This window comes from Pelodiscus sinensis, chromosome 6, assembly GCF_049634645.1.
Source record: "Pelodiscus sinensis isolate JC-2024 chromosome 6, ASM4963464v1, whole genome shotgun sequence".
NCBI classification, from domain to species: Eukaryota; Metazoa; Chordata; order Testudines; family Trionychidae; genus Pelodiscus; species Pelodiscus sinensis.
In genome coordinates, this window is record NC_134716.1 from 5,343,545 (window position 1) to 5,355,747 (window position 12,203).

A 12,203-nucleotide genomic window follows, 5' to 3' on the forward strand; every position below is an offset into this window, starting at 1 on the left:
TACCCTGACTGAATTGGCTTTGTTAACACTGTTCCTACACTTGATAAGTACAGGCAGTCCCCGACTTACGCGGATCCGACTTATGTCGGATCCACAGTTATGAACGTGGCTCCCCCAGAGGACACGGACTGCGGGACCTCGCGGTCCTGCCGCCCGTGTACTCCGGGGCTTTCTCTGTGTCTCCCTGGTCTGCAGACCAGGAAGACGCGGCGCAAAGCCGCGGGGGGGCTGAGGCTGGGCTGCTCCACTGCCGGCTTCCCCGAGGCTTTGCAAAGCCGCGGGGGGGGGCTCGGGCAGCGAGGCAGCCCAGGCGCACCTGGGCTGCTTCGCTGCCGGCTTCCCCGAGGCTTTGCAAAGGCTCGGGGAAGCCGGCAGCAGGACAGCCCAGACGCCCCGCGGCTGTCCCGCTGCTGGCATCCTCAGAGGCTTTGCTCCCCGTCTCCCTGGCAGACCAGGGAGACGGGGAGCAAAGCCGCGGAGGACCCAGGTGGCGGGACCACGGTGCGTCTCGGTCCGCTGCCCGCGGCTTCCTGGTCTGCTGGGGGGGGCGCAGCTAGTACGCCCCCTCCCCCCCTCAGCAGACTAGGCTTTTTGCCCGGTGCCTGTGGCAGAGCAGCTGGGGCGCTGCCGGTTGGTCCCGTAGCGCCGCTCCTCGGCGCTACGGGACCAACCCGGCAGCACCCCAGCTGCTCTGCCCCAGGCGTCCTGATTCAGCCGCTGCTGGTCAGTTTCAGCAGCGGCTGAATCAGGATGCCTGCTACTGGAGCAACCCAGCAGCACCCCAGCTGCTCTGCCCCAGGCATCCCCAAGTCAGCTTCTGCTGAAACTGACCAGCGCTGACTAAAGGAAGCCCCAGGCAGAGTTGCTCTGCCCCGGGCTTCCTGGAATCAGTTGCTGATCAGTTTCAGCAGCAGCTGACTTGGGGACGCCTGGGGTTCTTAAGTTGATTCTGTATGTAAGTCAGAACTGGCGGTCAGTTTCAGCAGCGACTGAATCTGGACGCAAGTTCCGACTTACATACAGATTCAACTTAAGAACAAACCTACAGTCCCTATCTTGTACGTAACCCGGGGACTGCCTGTAACTCCTTTCTTTTGATATGCTAATGTGGTGTGTTACCTACCTATACCTATATCTAGCTCCCTACCTCTGTGACTTGCATTCCATGCATCTGACAAAGTGGTTTTTACTCAAGAAAGCTTATGTCTGAATAAATCTGTTAGTCTTTAAGGTGCCACAGGACTCCTTGTTTTTGCATATAAAGACTCACACAGCTACCCCTCTGAGACCTGAGTAGGGTCACAGTGGTATGGAAAAGATTAAGAACCTATGCAATATCTTATGTAAAATTCTGTTGCTTAAAAGGAACTAGAGCTTTTACATGAATGGTGATTGGATCCAAGAAATTGAAAGTAAGGGTTGCAAATCAGCTTAATTATTAATAGTGATGCCCTTTCACTCCTCCTTTGCTTTGACCTCATCTGGTGTTAAGTCTTTAAGTTAATTCACTACAAGACGGAGAACTGCTTTTCATTTGGAATTCCTTTCTTATCAATTTATCTCTTTGGGTATGTCTACACTACCACCCTAGTTCGAACTAGGGTGGTTAATGTAGTCAATCGAAGTTGCAAATGAAGCCCGGGATTTAAATATCCTGGGCTTCATTTGCATCTTGCCGGGTGCCACCATTTTTAAATCCCCGGTAATTCGGACTCCGTGCCCGCGGCTACACGCGGCACGGAGTAGGTAGTTCGAATTAGGCTTTCTAATTCGAACTACCGTTACTTCTCGTGGAATAGAAAGCCTAATTCGAACTACCTACTCCATGCCACGTGTAGCCGCTACCGGGGATTTAAAAATGGCGGCGCCCGGCAAGATGCAAATGAAGCCCGGGATATTTAAATCCCGGGCTTCATTTGCAACTTCGATTGACTACATTAACCACCCTAGTTCGAACTAGGGTGGTAGTGTAGACATACCCTTTCAGTATTGCTCCCCCCTCAACACTGTGCTGTTCTGCCCTCCAAAGGCTTTAAAGCAGTCAGCATTTGACTCCTCCACACTCTCCTCCCAATAGTCTTTTCCTTCTCTTGCACCCACTTGTAACTCCTGCACTTGTTTTCTTTGCTACTGCTCTCTTCCCACCCATCCCATCAATCTCAAACTCTTATCCTTTCCTTCTGGCATCTCTGGTTATTTGGAGAGACAGCATAAGGACTGTTTTTCCATGTCCCGGAATTGGCCAGTTTGACTAGTTGTAAAGAGATAATGGATGCTTTCAGGCATGAGCACCTTACCGTGGCCTCTCTGCATTCCCACTCCAACTTCACCTTCTGTATCCAATTTAAGCTCTTTGAAAGTCAATCTGTAGCCCAGTGTTACCTGGATCTTTCCTTCTCTAAGGCGCCCCGCCCCCCCCCACACACACTTTGCTCCACCATGCTGCCCCTGACTGCTCCCTTTGTATGCTTCCACTGTTATTTCTGTTTCTTCTTCTTCCCTGCACATCTGTTATGTCTTTCCTGGACTGGTCTCCCATGCTTCCCCTTTTCCTTATATTGCCTTTCTTCTAAATTGGCCTTTCTACTGTATTTTTTCTCTCAGAAGTGTTAACAAGATGTTTGAAAAAATCTTATAAACAGAAGCATCCCAAACTTCACTAGTCATGCTCTCCTTCCCTGCCAGTTGTGTGCTATCTTCATAGATTAGGAGCATTTCATTTCAGGAACCTTGTTTTTTGCCTCTCTTGTAAAAGCATCTAGCACAGGGGTGAGCAAAAGGGCCTCTCTGGGCCGGATCTGGCCCGCAGAGGCCCTGCTGCTCCCCCGCCCCCAGGCCAATTAGGGTCTGGGGGTGGGGGAGCGTGCAAAGCCTTCTCTGCTTTGCTCCTGCCCTGCAAGGAGCCTGCGGCACTTCCAAGTGCCATGTGTCCTCACAGGGCAGGAGGAGGCTTCCTGCGTTCCCTTGCCCCCAGATCCTGATTGGCCTGAGGTGGGGGGGGGGGGAGTATGCTACGTCTCTTCCAGGGCATGGGTGCCTGGTAGGAAGGGGTGTTAAAGGGGTTCTCCCACCCCACCCCAGTCATGGTCTGGGAGTGGGGTAGCCCTGGCCTTCCTGTTTAGGCTCCCCCCCTTCCGAGGTGGCTTGGGACTATTTCAAAAATTTTTGAAGTGGTCCCCGGGCAAAAATTATTGCCTACCCCTGGTCTAGCACATTGTTGACCCCATTTAGCTAATGAACGATTTTTAGAGCATCTGAATCATATCTTTAATTAGTGTATGCATTTAAATTCATTTAAATGCATTTTGTTCCTCATAGTGGTTCTTTCTTGGTTGACTTAGACTTTTCCCTTTTTAAATGGAAGGCATTTCAAAGAAACCTGCAAAAAGTTGGGCAGCTCTCTTCTGAAATAAATGAATTACAACTGATTGTTCCCTCCTGGCCAGCTCCAAGGAGAGCAGTATTAAACTGTGTTTTGGGCTCAGTTGCCATTGAAGCCTTTTTTCTGTTTTTTTTTCCCCCAGGGTTTTATTTGTGGTTTTTCAATCGCTACTGGAGCAGCTGCAAGATTGGTTTCAGGATATGACAGCTACGGAAATATCTGTGGACAGAAGAATGTAAAGGTGGATGGAATAGTCAATAGCGGTTTGGACCTCACAGAAAAGAAGTGAGTATATGCTTTTTCTAAACTTAGTAAATGATTGAACTAGAGTCTGTTCTCAGTTGGAAGTAGATTACAGTAACTTGATTGAGGGGGAAAATTTTCTGACTCTTTTAGTGCATGCAAAGAAGGTAATCTGGAGTATTGCTTTCTTTTTGGCTTCTCATTACATAGTTTGGTTGTTGTGTTCAGCCATTTGGTAAAATTGATCATTGGGGCTTTACAGATGGACCAGTGTTTTCAAATGCTCCAGGGATGAATGAGGAAAGCCAAGCATGCAAAATCAGATTGAAGTTTTCCATGTTTAGAAGTTGGGTATATAAAGTGGAGTCCTAAGAAATACCTAGACATGACTGAGATCTAAGTATTTCAAGGATTAGGAACGTGATTAAAGTAGGCCACTCTAGAGGTGCTTTGAAGGAATAGAGTATGTTATCAGTCACTTGGAGATGAAACAGAGTTCTGGACTCAAGGCTTTGAGGGAGAATTGTGGAGTTGGTTTAGTTCTGATCTTCATTTTCTGTGCTGGATTCTTCACACTCTGTTTGCCAGCTAATACTTAAAAACCCCTATGAACAACTCAGAGGACTTCAGAAAACAAAACATCCCTCTATCTTGTAAATCAACACTGCTATGCTGTATTGAGACTACAACCAATGAAGTTTGAAAAAAGACTGCAGCAAAGGATAATGAAAACTAAAAGACCTTACTTATTAACTTCTGGAATAGTCTTGGCTCACCTGTCTTCAAACTAACAAACCTCTTAGTGTATGCAGATTGTTTTGTAAGAATGCTTGACTGAAGGTTTGATTTTTGTGTGTGTGAGAGATAGTGTTGGAGATTTCTTAGCAACTTCATTTGCAAGAGTAATTTAATATGAATAGTTAGAAAATGCTGTCACTTTTTCTGAAGTAATTTGAGTTGGCTAAATAAATAAATAAAATGTATTCATGTAGGTTTAGTTTGTTGCTTGGTCATCAAGTGTCATTTATCAAAACATAAATACTTGCAGTTTATTTAATGGAACAAGCACATTTTTCAAATTGTCCTATGGAGTATCAATTACATGTTGTATTTAGAGAACTGAGCAGTAAAAAGTGTTGAATTTAATATTGTTGTAAACTGTGTCTTATTTCTTTTGGGAATGGGGGAAGAATAATTAGTTGAATGGATTGATACTTTGTAAAAACTGATTTGATCCTTTCTGATGTTACTTTTAAACCTTCTGAGGATAAGCAGCATCTTGGACTAAAAGGTCTAAAGAGCATGCTCACTATTGGTGCTGGGTGATAATTCAGAGTTCATAAATTTCCTAATAATTAGGCCTCAGTTCCTTTTGTAAGGCTGGTAATTATCCTGTAAAATCACCAATCTGTTTCTCATTTCACAACCCAACTGTCCTATTTCAAAAAGTAGGTGAGAGGGGTGTGTGGCTGCCTTGGGCCACTCTTGCACTAATCAGTTCATCATTGGGCTTTTTGTAAATCTGAGAGCATTGTGTCCTCGAGTCTTCTTTCTAACAGCTGTCACATGGAAGAGTGCTTCATTGTATTATCCTTTCACATTATACAAAGGGAGATCTCATGATGACGAAAGTCAGCAAATTAAAGATGATGAAAAGGAAATAGGTTTTTTTACATACACTCGATTGCACCATGTATGGAACTCATTGCCACAAGATATCGAGAAGGCCGAGAATTCAATAGAATTCAGAAAATGATTATTCTTGATTGGCTAATGAGACTATTCAGTTACTTGACATACATAAAAAAATTAAGTGGTATAGATCCTCATCTCTTAAGAGCATAAGACCACTACTTCCTGCCAGGGGATAAGAAGAAACTTTCCTTCTATATCTATCCATTATGGAGTTTCTTACACAGTCCTCTGAAGCATATGGTATTGTCCAGCATGATAGACTAGACAGAGAGCTAGTGTCTGTTCTAGTATGGCAATTCCTATGTATTGGCAAGTGATTTCCCCCTCCTCTCCTTGTTTTTCATTGTCTTGAAATTGTTTCCTTTCAAAAAGGGCTCCAACTGACCAGAAACTATTTCTGTGAGACTGATTTCTTGTAGTGCCTGAGGTACAATACATTGGATTGCTTCATACCTCTGCTGACTTTCATAGTTACGCTGTTTCAACAGTCTGAAGAAAATAAGGGTTTTTTTCCTAAGCCTCTGTCTTTTGAGGTAAGTCTTAAAGACTCGCCTGTTGCTCTAAACTTCCAGAGGATCCCTGAAAATATTTTTTTGCCTCTTGTAGGGTAACCTTATCTTCAGCCTCCAATTATAGCAGAAATGTTAAATTATCTGTAAAACAGCATTATCTCTTCCTACTAAATCATAGCAACATGTAGAGAAAGTAATGAGGAAGTGAAATTGAGTTGAGGGGAGTTTTCTCTGAGGGGAATGTCTAGTTGAGTACATATCAGATTCTGAAAGCCTATGGTGACTAAGTTTGTAGCTTTTTCTTTGCATCAGTAATTGACGTAGCCCTTTTTGTTATTAAAAAAAAAAAAAGAGAACTCAGCACTTTTCAATGGGTTGTAGTCTGGGAATCAACCAGTTCCACATCCATCTGCCAGCTTCTAAGAGGTTTCTTGCCTAGTAGAGTTTTGCAACTCTGCAATTATCTTGAATTGCTACAATAATTGCAAACAAAATTATGAACACATTGACACGGCACAAGTTATTCAAATGCTAATCCTGCCTGGTACCTGTATTTGACATGTATGATCTTGCTGCGTGGGCAGAATGAAGATACCATATATCCTTTTCAAAAAGTACAAGAAGAACTATTCTGCCAGTATCTATTGCATGCTGGCAAAATCTCTTGATCCCCCCAGAAGCAAAGATTTGAATTAATGAGTTCTTTACTCGGTGCATGCAGGTAGCAAACAGGCAAAGGGAAATTTGGAAGCATACTTGCAGAGAAAAGACATGAACTAAATTGCATATGTCCCACTCAAAATTGGTGTGAATGGGTGAACATTTTAATTCATTTCTCCATTATTGCAATGCGATGCTTGTCAATTGCAGTAAACAGTGGTTCTGCACAGTGCTCATGTAAATGTCTTGAGATGTTTTGAGGGATAACAGGAAATCAATGAAATCTGCAAATACAGGAACATACAAGATGCTCCAAACTAAGACAGACTTGTATATTGTGATAGCTTGCTGCACTGTGAAAGGTTAACCATTTATAGTTTTAAAACAGAAGAACATGTGATACTTTGAATATATAGCAAGATGTTTGCCTCTTCTCATTTTTTGTTAGAATTCTGCTACCTTTTATTTTCACTGTGCCTGAAGAGTCATGTATGGAGTAGTTGGCCATTTGCCCAGTAAGCCTATTGGTCATGTGCAGAGACTTGTTTCTCTCTGTTTTTTTTCCTTGCATGACTTCATCTTAATTTAAAGCCATGTTGTTCCCAAAGCTCAGATTTTTTCCTCTTTTTTGGAAAAAAGTAGACACTAAAATACCTTTCCTTATCTCTTCCTTCCCCCTCTTCCTCTCCCCCCCCCCCCCCATCAATGTTACTTAAAAGGTACATTTTAGCTTGTTAAATGTATGCCACAAGATATGCACTTTGGCAGTTAACTTCACTGTGAACTTTAACTTTCATATCCTGATTTCTGAACATTTAGCCTGTAGCTTTAATATTGCAATTTACCTTTGAGTGAAATTAAAATAAAAACCATAGGTGTAAGCGTAGGCACTACTGATGAAGAGTTTAAAATTATAGATAGTTACTGTGAGGTTGGCCAAAAACTGGGCATGGCCTCAGTTACTTCAATTTAATCAAGTATTTTTTGCCTTCATACATCATTTTTCTCCCTCTTTTTTCATATTTCAGAAGTTTATTTTTTTCTGTTGGTTCTCAAAAAATGTTTTGGAACATGAAAACACTTGACAAGGATCTTGTCATTTCATTAATCCAGTACGTTGGCTAATTTAAAGCATAGGTATAGTGGTACCAACTAAAAATTACCACTAATCTTGCATGTGTATAGGTTTATTATGGTACAATTACACTGCAGGAAGGAAAATATTTAGTGAGTTGAACCAACCCAAGTAAGATAAATCATGACCTTTGTTTGTGTGACTGATTTATATTACTTTCCAATCAACATCTAAAGTACTTTGGATCACTTGTATCCTTTATACATGAAACCATAATTTCACAGTTCTTTAGGCAAAATTGAAACAGATTCTGCAGTGACTAACCATGGTTCTTCATTGATGCCAAAAATCTTTAAGTTCTTTAGATTTCCTGTGACATCTTTCACTGAGCCTCTTCCACTCTAGCCAAACCTTGTTCCAGTTGTGCTGCTCTTTTATTATTCATGAAATAGTACCCGAGTTAAAGCTTTTCTCCTCCTGGGACAAGACTAATATCATCACCTGTCTTGTATATATTATTTTTCTATTTTTAATATTAGAGTCTTCAGATCTAGCTACTTAAGTAGTTTAAATAGTGGAGATTGTGCTTTTGTTGAAAGAAATGGGGAATCAGAGGGTTAATTCACTTGCATTAAGGTGTGTAGTTACTTTGGAAAACAGCTGCTGGATAGAATGCAAGGTCCACATTTTCCAGTTGTGTTACAGCCCCTAATGTTTGTACAGTATTGGATGGGAGGGAGGGGGGAGAGGAGTGAAAAAAATATCCAAGGATTGCAGGATAATTACTTAGAGAGTTTGAAAGGATTACAGTTTCACTAGGAAAAAGAACATTCAGGAGAGAACATGAGTAGTTTATAAATACGTTTAAGTTACAATGAATGGTGAGAGGAATTGATTCCATTTCAGAAGGTAGGACAAGACATTATTAGGAACTGAAAAATTGAGGCAAAATAGTAATAACTTTTGTACATGAAAATTGAATAATAGAACTAACTATCCAGGGAGAGGTGCCATCACTGCATATAGTCAAAATGATGTGAGAAAAGCCAGGAATAGTAGAGAACCTATATGCAAAGGGTCAGATTGCTTGCATCATGCAATATTTTTTGCCCCTGTTAATTAGTCTGTTCTGATTACTGTATTTAACAATAAATATACACTTGGACATTTTTGCATTGCCCCTGAAGGTTTATTATTACTTAGTCATGTTGTTTCTGAAGTATCATCTTAATGAGTGTGGTGGAAAACTTACTGAGGATCATACAATTTTCAATTCCACTTTACTTTTAGCATCAAAGTGCTTTTTGTTAGATAAAGAAAAAAAAAAGTAGTTACACTCAAGAAAACAAAAACATCACAACTGTTTAAATGGCTGCCAATGGTATTTATGCTGGTGCACTGGGCTGTGAAGCATTTCAACAGTTACATTAACTGAGGTATATTTTTGCTGGTGTACTTCATGATGAACCTGTTGCAAAATCATTTATAACAGTTTCCAAGTGTCCTGTGAGATGAAATAGGCTTTCTGAGCTCAGAAGAGGGTTTTCATCAGTGTTTTTAACAGAAATAGTACATGATCTTAACAATTTGAATGAATGAGAACAGATCCAGAGTTCTGAGATCACATATGTATAGGAGATGTCTGATAGGCAATGCACATTTCATAACTTGGAGTGTTTTCTCAATCATGAAGGAATCATTTTAAAATACTGCACTTACATAGTAGCTAGAGTTTTACCTGATATGACTCCACAATTTTTATGCTTCTAAATAAATACCAAAACGATCTATTCGGTATTATGGACTAGTGGTGTGAAAAATCAATTTAACACAGAAAGCTTGAGTTATTTGAGTTGCATCTATTTATTAAAACATTTTGAGCTTTCTTTTCATTTCTTTTTATTGTATACATACACTTGTTCTGGATATTTTTGACTTCATATTTCAGGGAAAAAGACTGGAGCTCTTCAAGTTAAGTTTCAAACAGGAGTTTATAGTTTAGAAGTGCTAAGGCTTTACAATTAATGCCACTTTAATATACTGAAGTGTGTTAAAATGTTAGAGTATGCTTATTATACAATATCAGTCTATAAATTAAAGGGTGCATACTATGCATACATTCAACCCTTAATAGTTTCTTTCTGTATGTGCTTCTGCCATGTTGGTATTGCCCTAAAATAAGGAATCTTGAAAGTCTTGTTATAGTTGATGATGTTGATGTCTTGGACAAATTTTTCTGCTATTGTGGCTTGTCCATACAATATAAGTATTCAGCCTTTTTTCTCCCCTATTGTAGGTATGTGTTCTTTTTGGATCCATGCAATGTAGACCTGGTAAATCGGAAGATCAAATCCATTGCCCTGTGTGTTGCAGCTTGTCCACGGAAAGAGCTAAAAACTTTGGCTGATGTTCAGAAATTTGCAGAAACAAATGGTATGAGGAAAGCACATCTATTTTTTCTTCTGGAGCCAATATTTATTTAGTATTCATAGATATAAGAAAGATAAAGGTACCTTAGACTTAGCAGAACTAAAGATGAATTGACAAAACATTATGGGAAATACCAAGGGGAATAGTCTATAGTATTTTTTATACATCTAAAAGTAGTCATTTACTTTTTAAAGTTCATTTTCTTGAAGAAGAAAAAAAGACAAACCGCACAGGAACTTGATCAAAGGGGTTTTACATTTTATGGGCATGTGCTCCTATATTCTGAAATCTGCTCCAAGTAGCCTTCCTTCACTGTTGAGTCATTCTAGCAAGTAGTGGGCAGGTGAGATCAGTAGTGCTATTGCATTGTGCTAGAATATGGTATCTGCCAACAAGTGGGAAATAATTGTTTTTATTCAGTACTGAAGCACAATTCCTTATTTTTCAACATTTTTATTGTGTTTTGTGCAAGGTAAGTACCAGGGAAACTATATTGCTGAATGAAACTAACTCAGTGTCCGCCCCAGGAATTCGGCTGCTTTATCTATGCTGCTGTCCGTGTCACCATCTTAAGGCACGTTTAAGTGAATGGATTTAACGTAGAGTTAAGGAATTGTCTACACCACAGTGTAGGCAGGTGACTAACATTGGGGCTTCGAAAGGGAAGGAATCCAAATGTAAATATGGAGCAAAAATCCCTTCTAATTATTCTGTCATTCGTGTTCTTTTCCTTAAACCTTGGCACTTGATCTTTTTGCACCTTAGGGCAAGGCATTCTGTTCATTAGCTGATAGTGACAGCATTACTGTTTTGAGCACAGAGCAGAGAATCTTTTGCCCGAGAGCTCCTTTTGGTGAAAGCAAGGAGGTGCTGACTTCCCTTAGCCCTTTAGTTGCAGGTATCTGAGGATGGCTTTATTTTATCATACTAATTTTGACTTCCTCTCATTTTTGTCTTGTGATGTACAGCAGCCTTCTAATGAACGGAGGGATTCAGATGGAGCATTTAATTCTTGGAGCCCCCTGAAATATTTAAACATGGCCACTAGTATTTTTTTTGTCTGTGCATGAATAGGGTTGTGTTTCTGTATAAGTCTAACTTATGTTGGGAAATCAACATGTGTTTGTTATCCTCTGATAACTGTGGTACATTTGGCATGACTGTTGTCAAACTGAGCCAAAGGCTACATGATTTTCTAAAATGTACTGCATCTTGTGCTAATGGTGATCCAGGCTAATCAAACCTCCTTGGCATTTGCTATATGAAAAACAACTGCTTGTGAAATATTTTAAAATTGGCCTTAAATGGATTTGCCTTGTTTCTTGTAAACTTAGCCCAGGGTATCTGAAATCTAGGACTTATTGCAGGGAGGTGTTAGTAAAAGTACTCAAGGTCTCTCATCCCTGTTTTCTAATCCATATTTGCTCGGTGTGACCTTGGGCCAGCCATTTAGGTCTGAGGTAAACCGATTAGAATGTTAATAATACATAACTTAAATAGAGGAGATGCTGAATCTAAATTGAGCGTTCATGTTGTAGCTAAGTCAGGGGGCAAAAAAATATGTCAGCACTATGCAAGAGTGTGAGAATAGTTACGCTTAGAAATCTTATCCCTTGATGGTACTTACTATATCAATAGGGCAGGATCCAAACCATGATTCAGTTAAACTTGTTAATTGCTAGAAACTTACTGCTGCATTCTAAATGCAGTGAAATTGCTAGTTATAGCTCCATAGTTAAGGTTGAATTGAGTCTGGGTTGAAGCAGATGCAGCCTTTTTCTTAAGTACGAAGAATAGTGTGTCCATACCAAAATTATGGCATCTGTGGAATACAGGATATTTCTGAGAATTTGGAAGTAAATCCATTAACTACCTTGGATTGATATTAATTCAAAATGGGACTATAACAGGTTTATACTCACTGTTGGAGCGCCTCCTGCTGGCCATGTGGGAATTGGCTCTTTCTAGCATGGGAGCGCCCTCCTCTGGTGATGCCTCACATGCCATCACCCACCTACTCTCTGGCTCCACTGTTCCCGGACCCATGTGCCTCCCAGACCACAGCTTCCTTCCCAAGGATACTACACTCTGGCGATGCCCACTGCTGGGTTTCTCCCCTTTGGGGAACCGGCAACCCCCCAATCCCACCATTCACCTCAGTGACCCACTGCAGTCCTTAGTCTAGCCCCTTCATTCCAGGCAAATG

General features: G+C 41.0%; 1 protein-coding gene across 1 annotated transcript in view; it reads left to right on the forward strand.

Annotated features, from left to right (window-relative positions):
* The window catches only part of SLC44A1 (solute carrier family 44 member 1), an 80,308-nt gene that overhangs the window by 30,409 nt on the left and 37,696 nt on the right, over positions 1-12,203 (forward strand). Inside the window, exons 3-4 of the mRNA XM_075931356.1 lie at positions 3,525-3,667; positions 9,864-10,000. Coding sequence (XP_075787471.1) covers positions 3,525-3,667; positions 9,864-10,000 — 280 coding nt within the window. The remainder of the gene's footprint in view (positions 1-3,524; positions 3,668-9,863; positions 10,001-12,203) is intronic.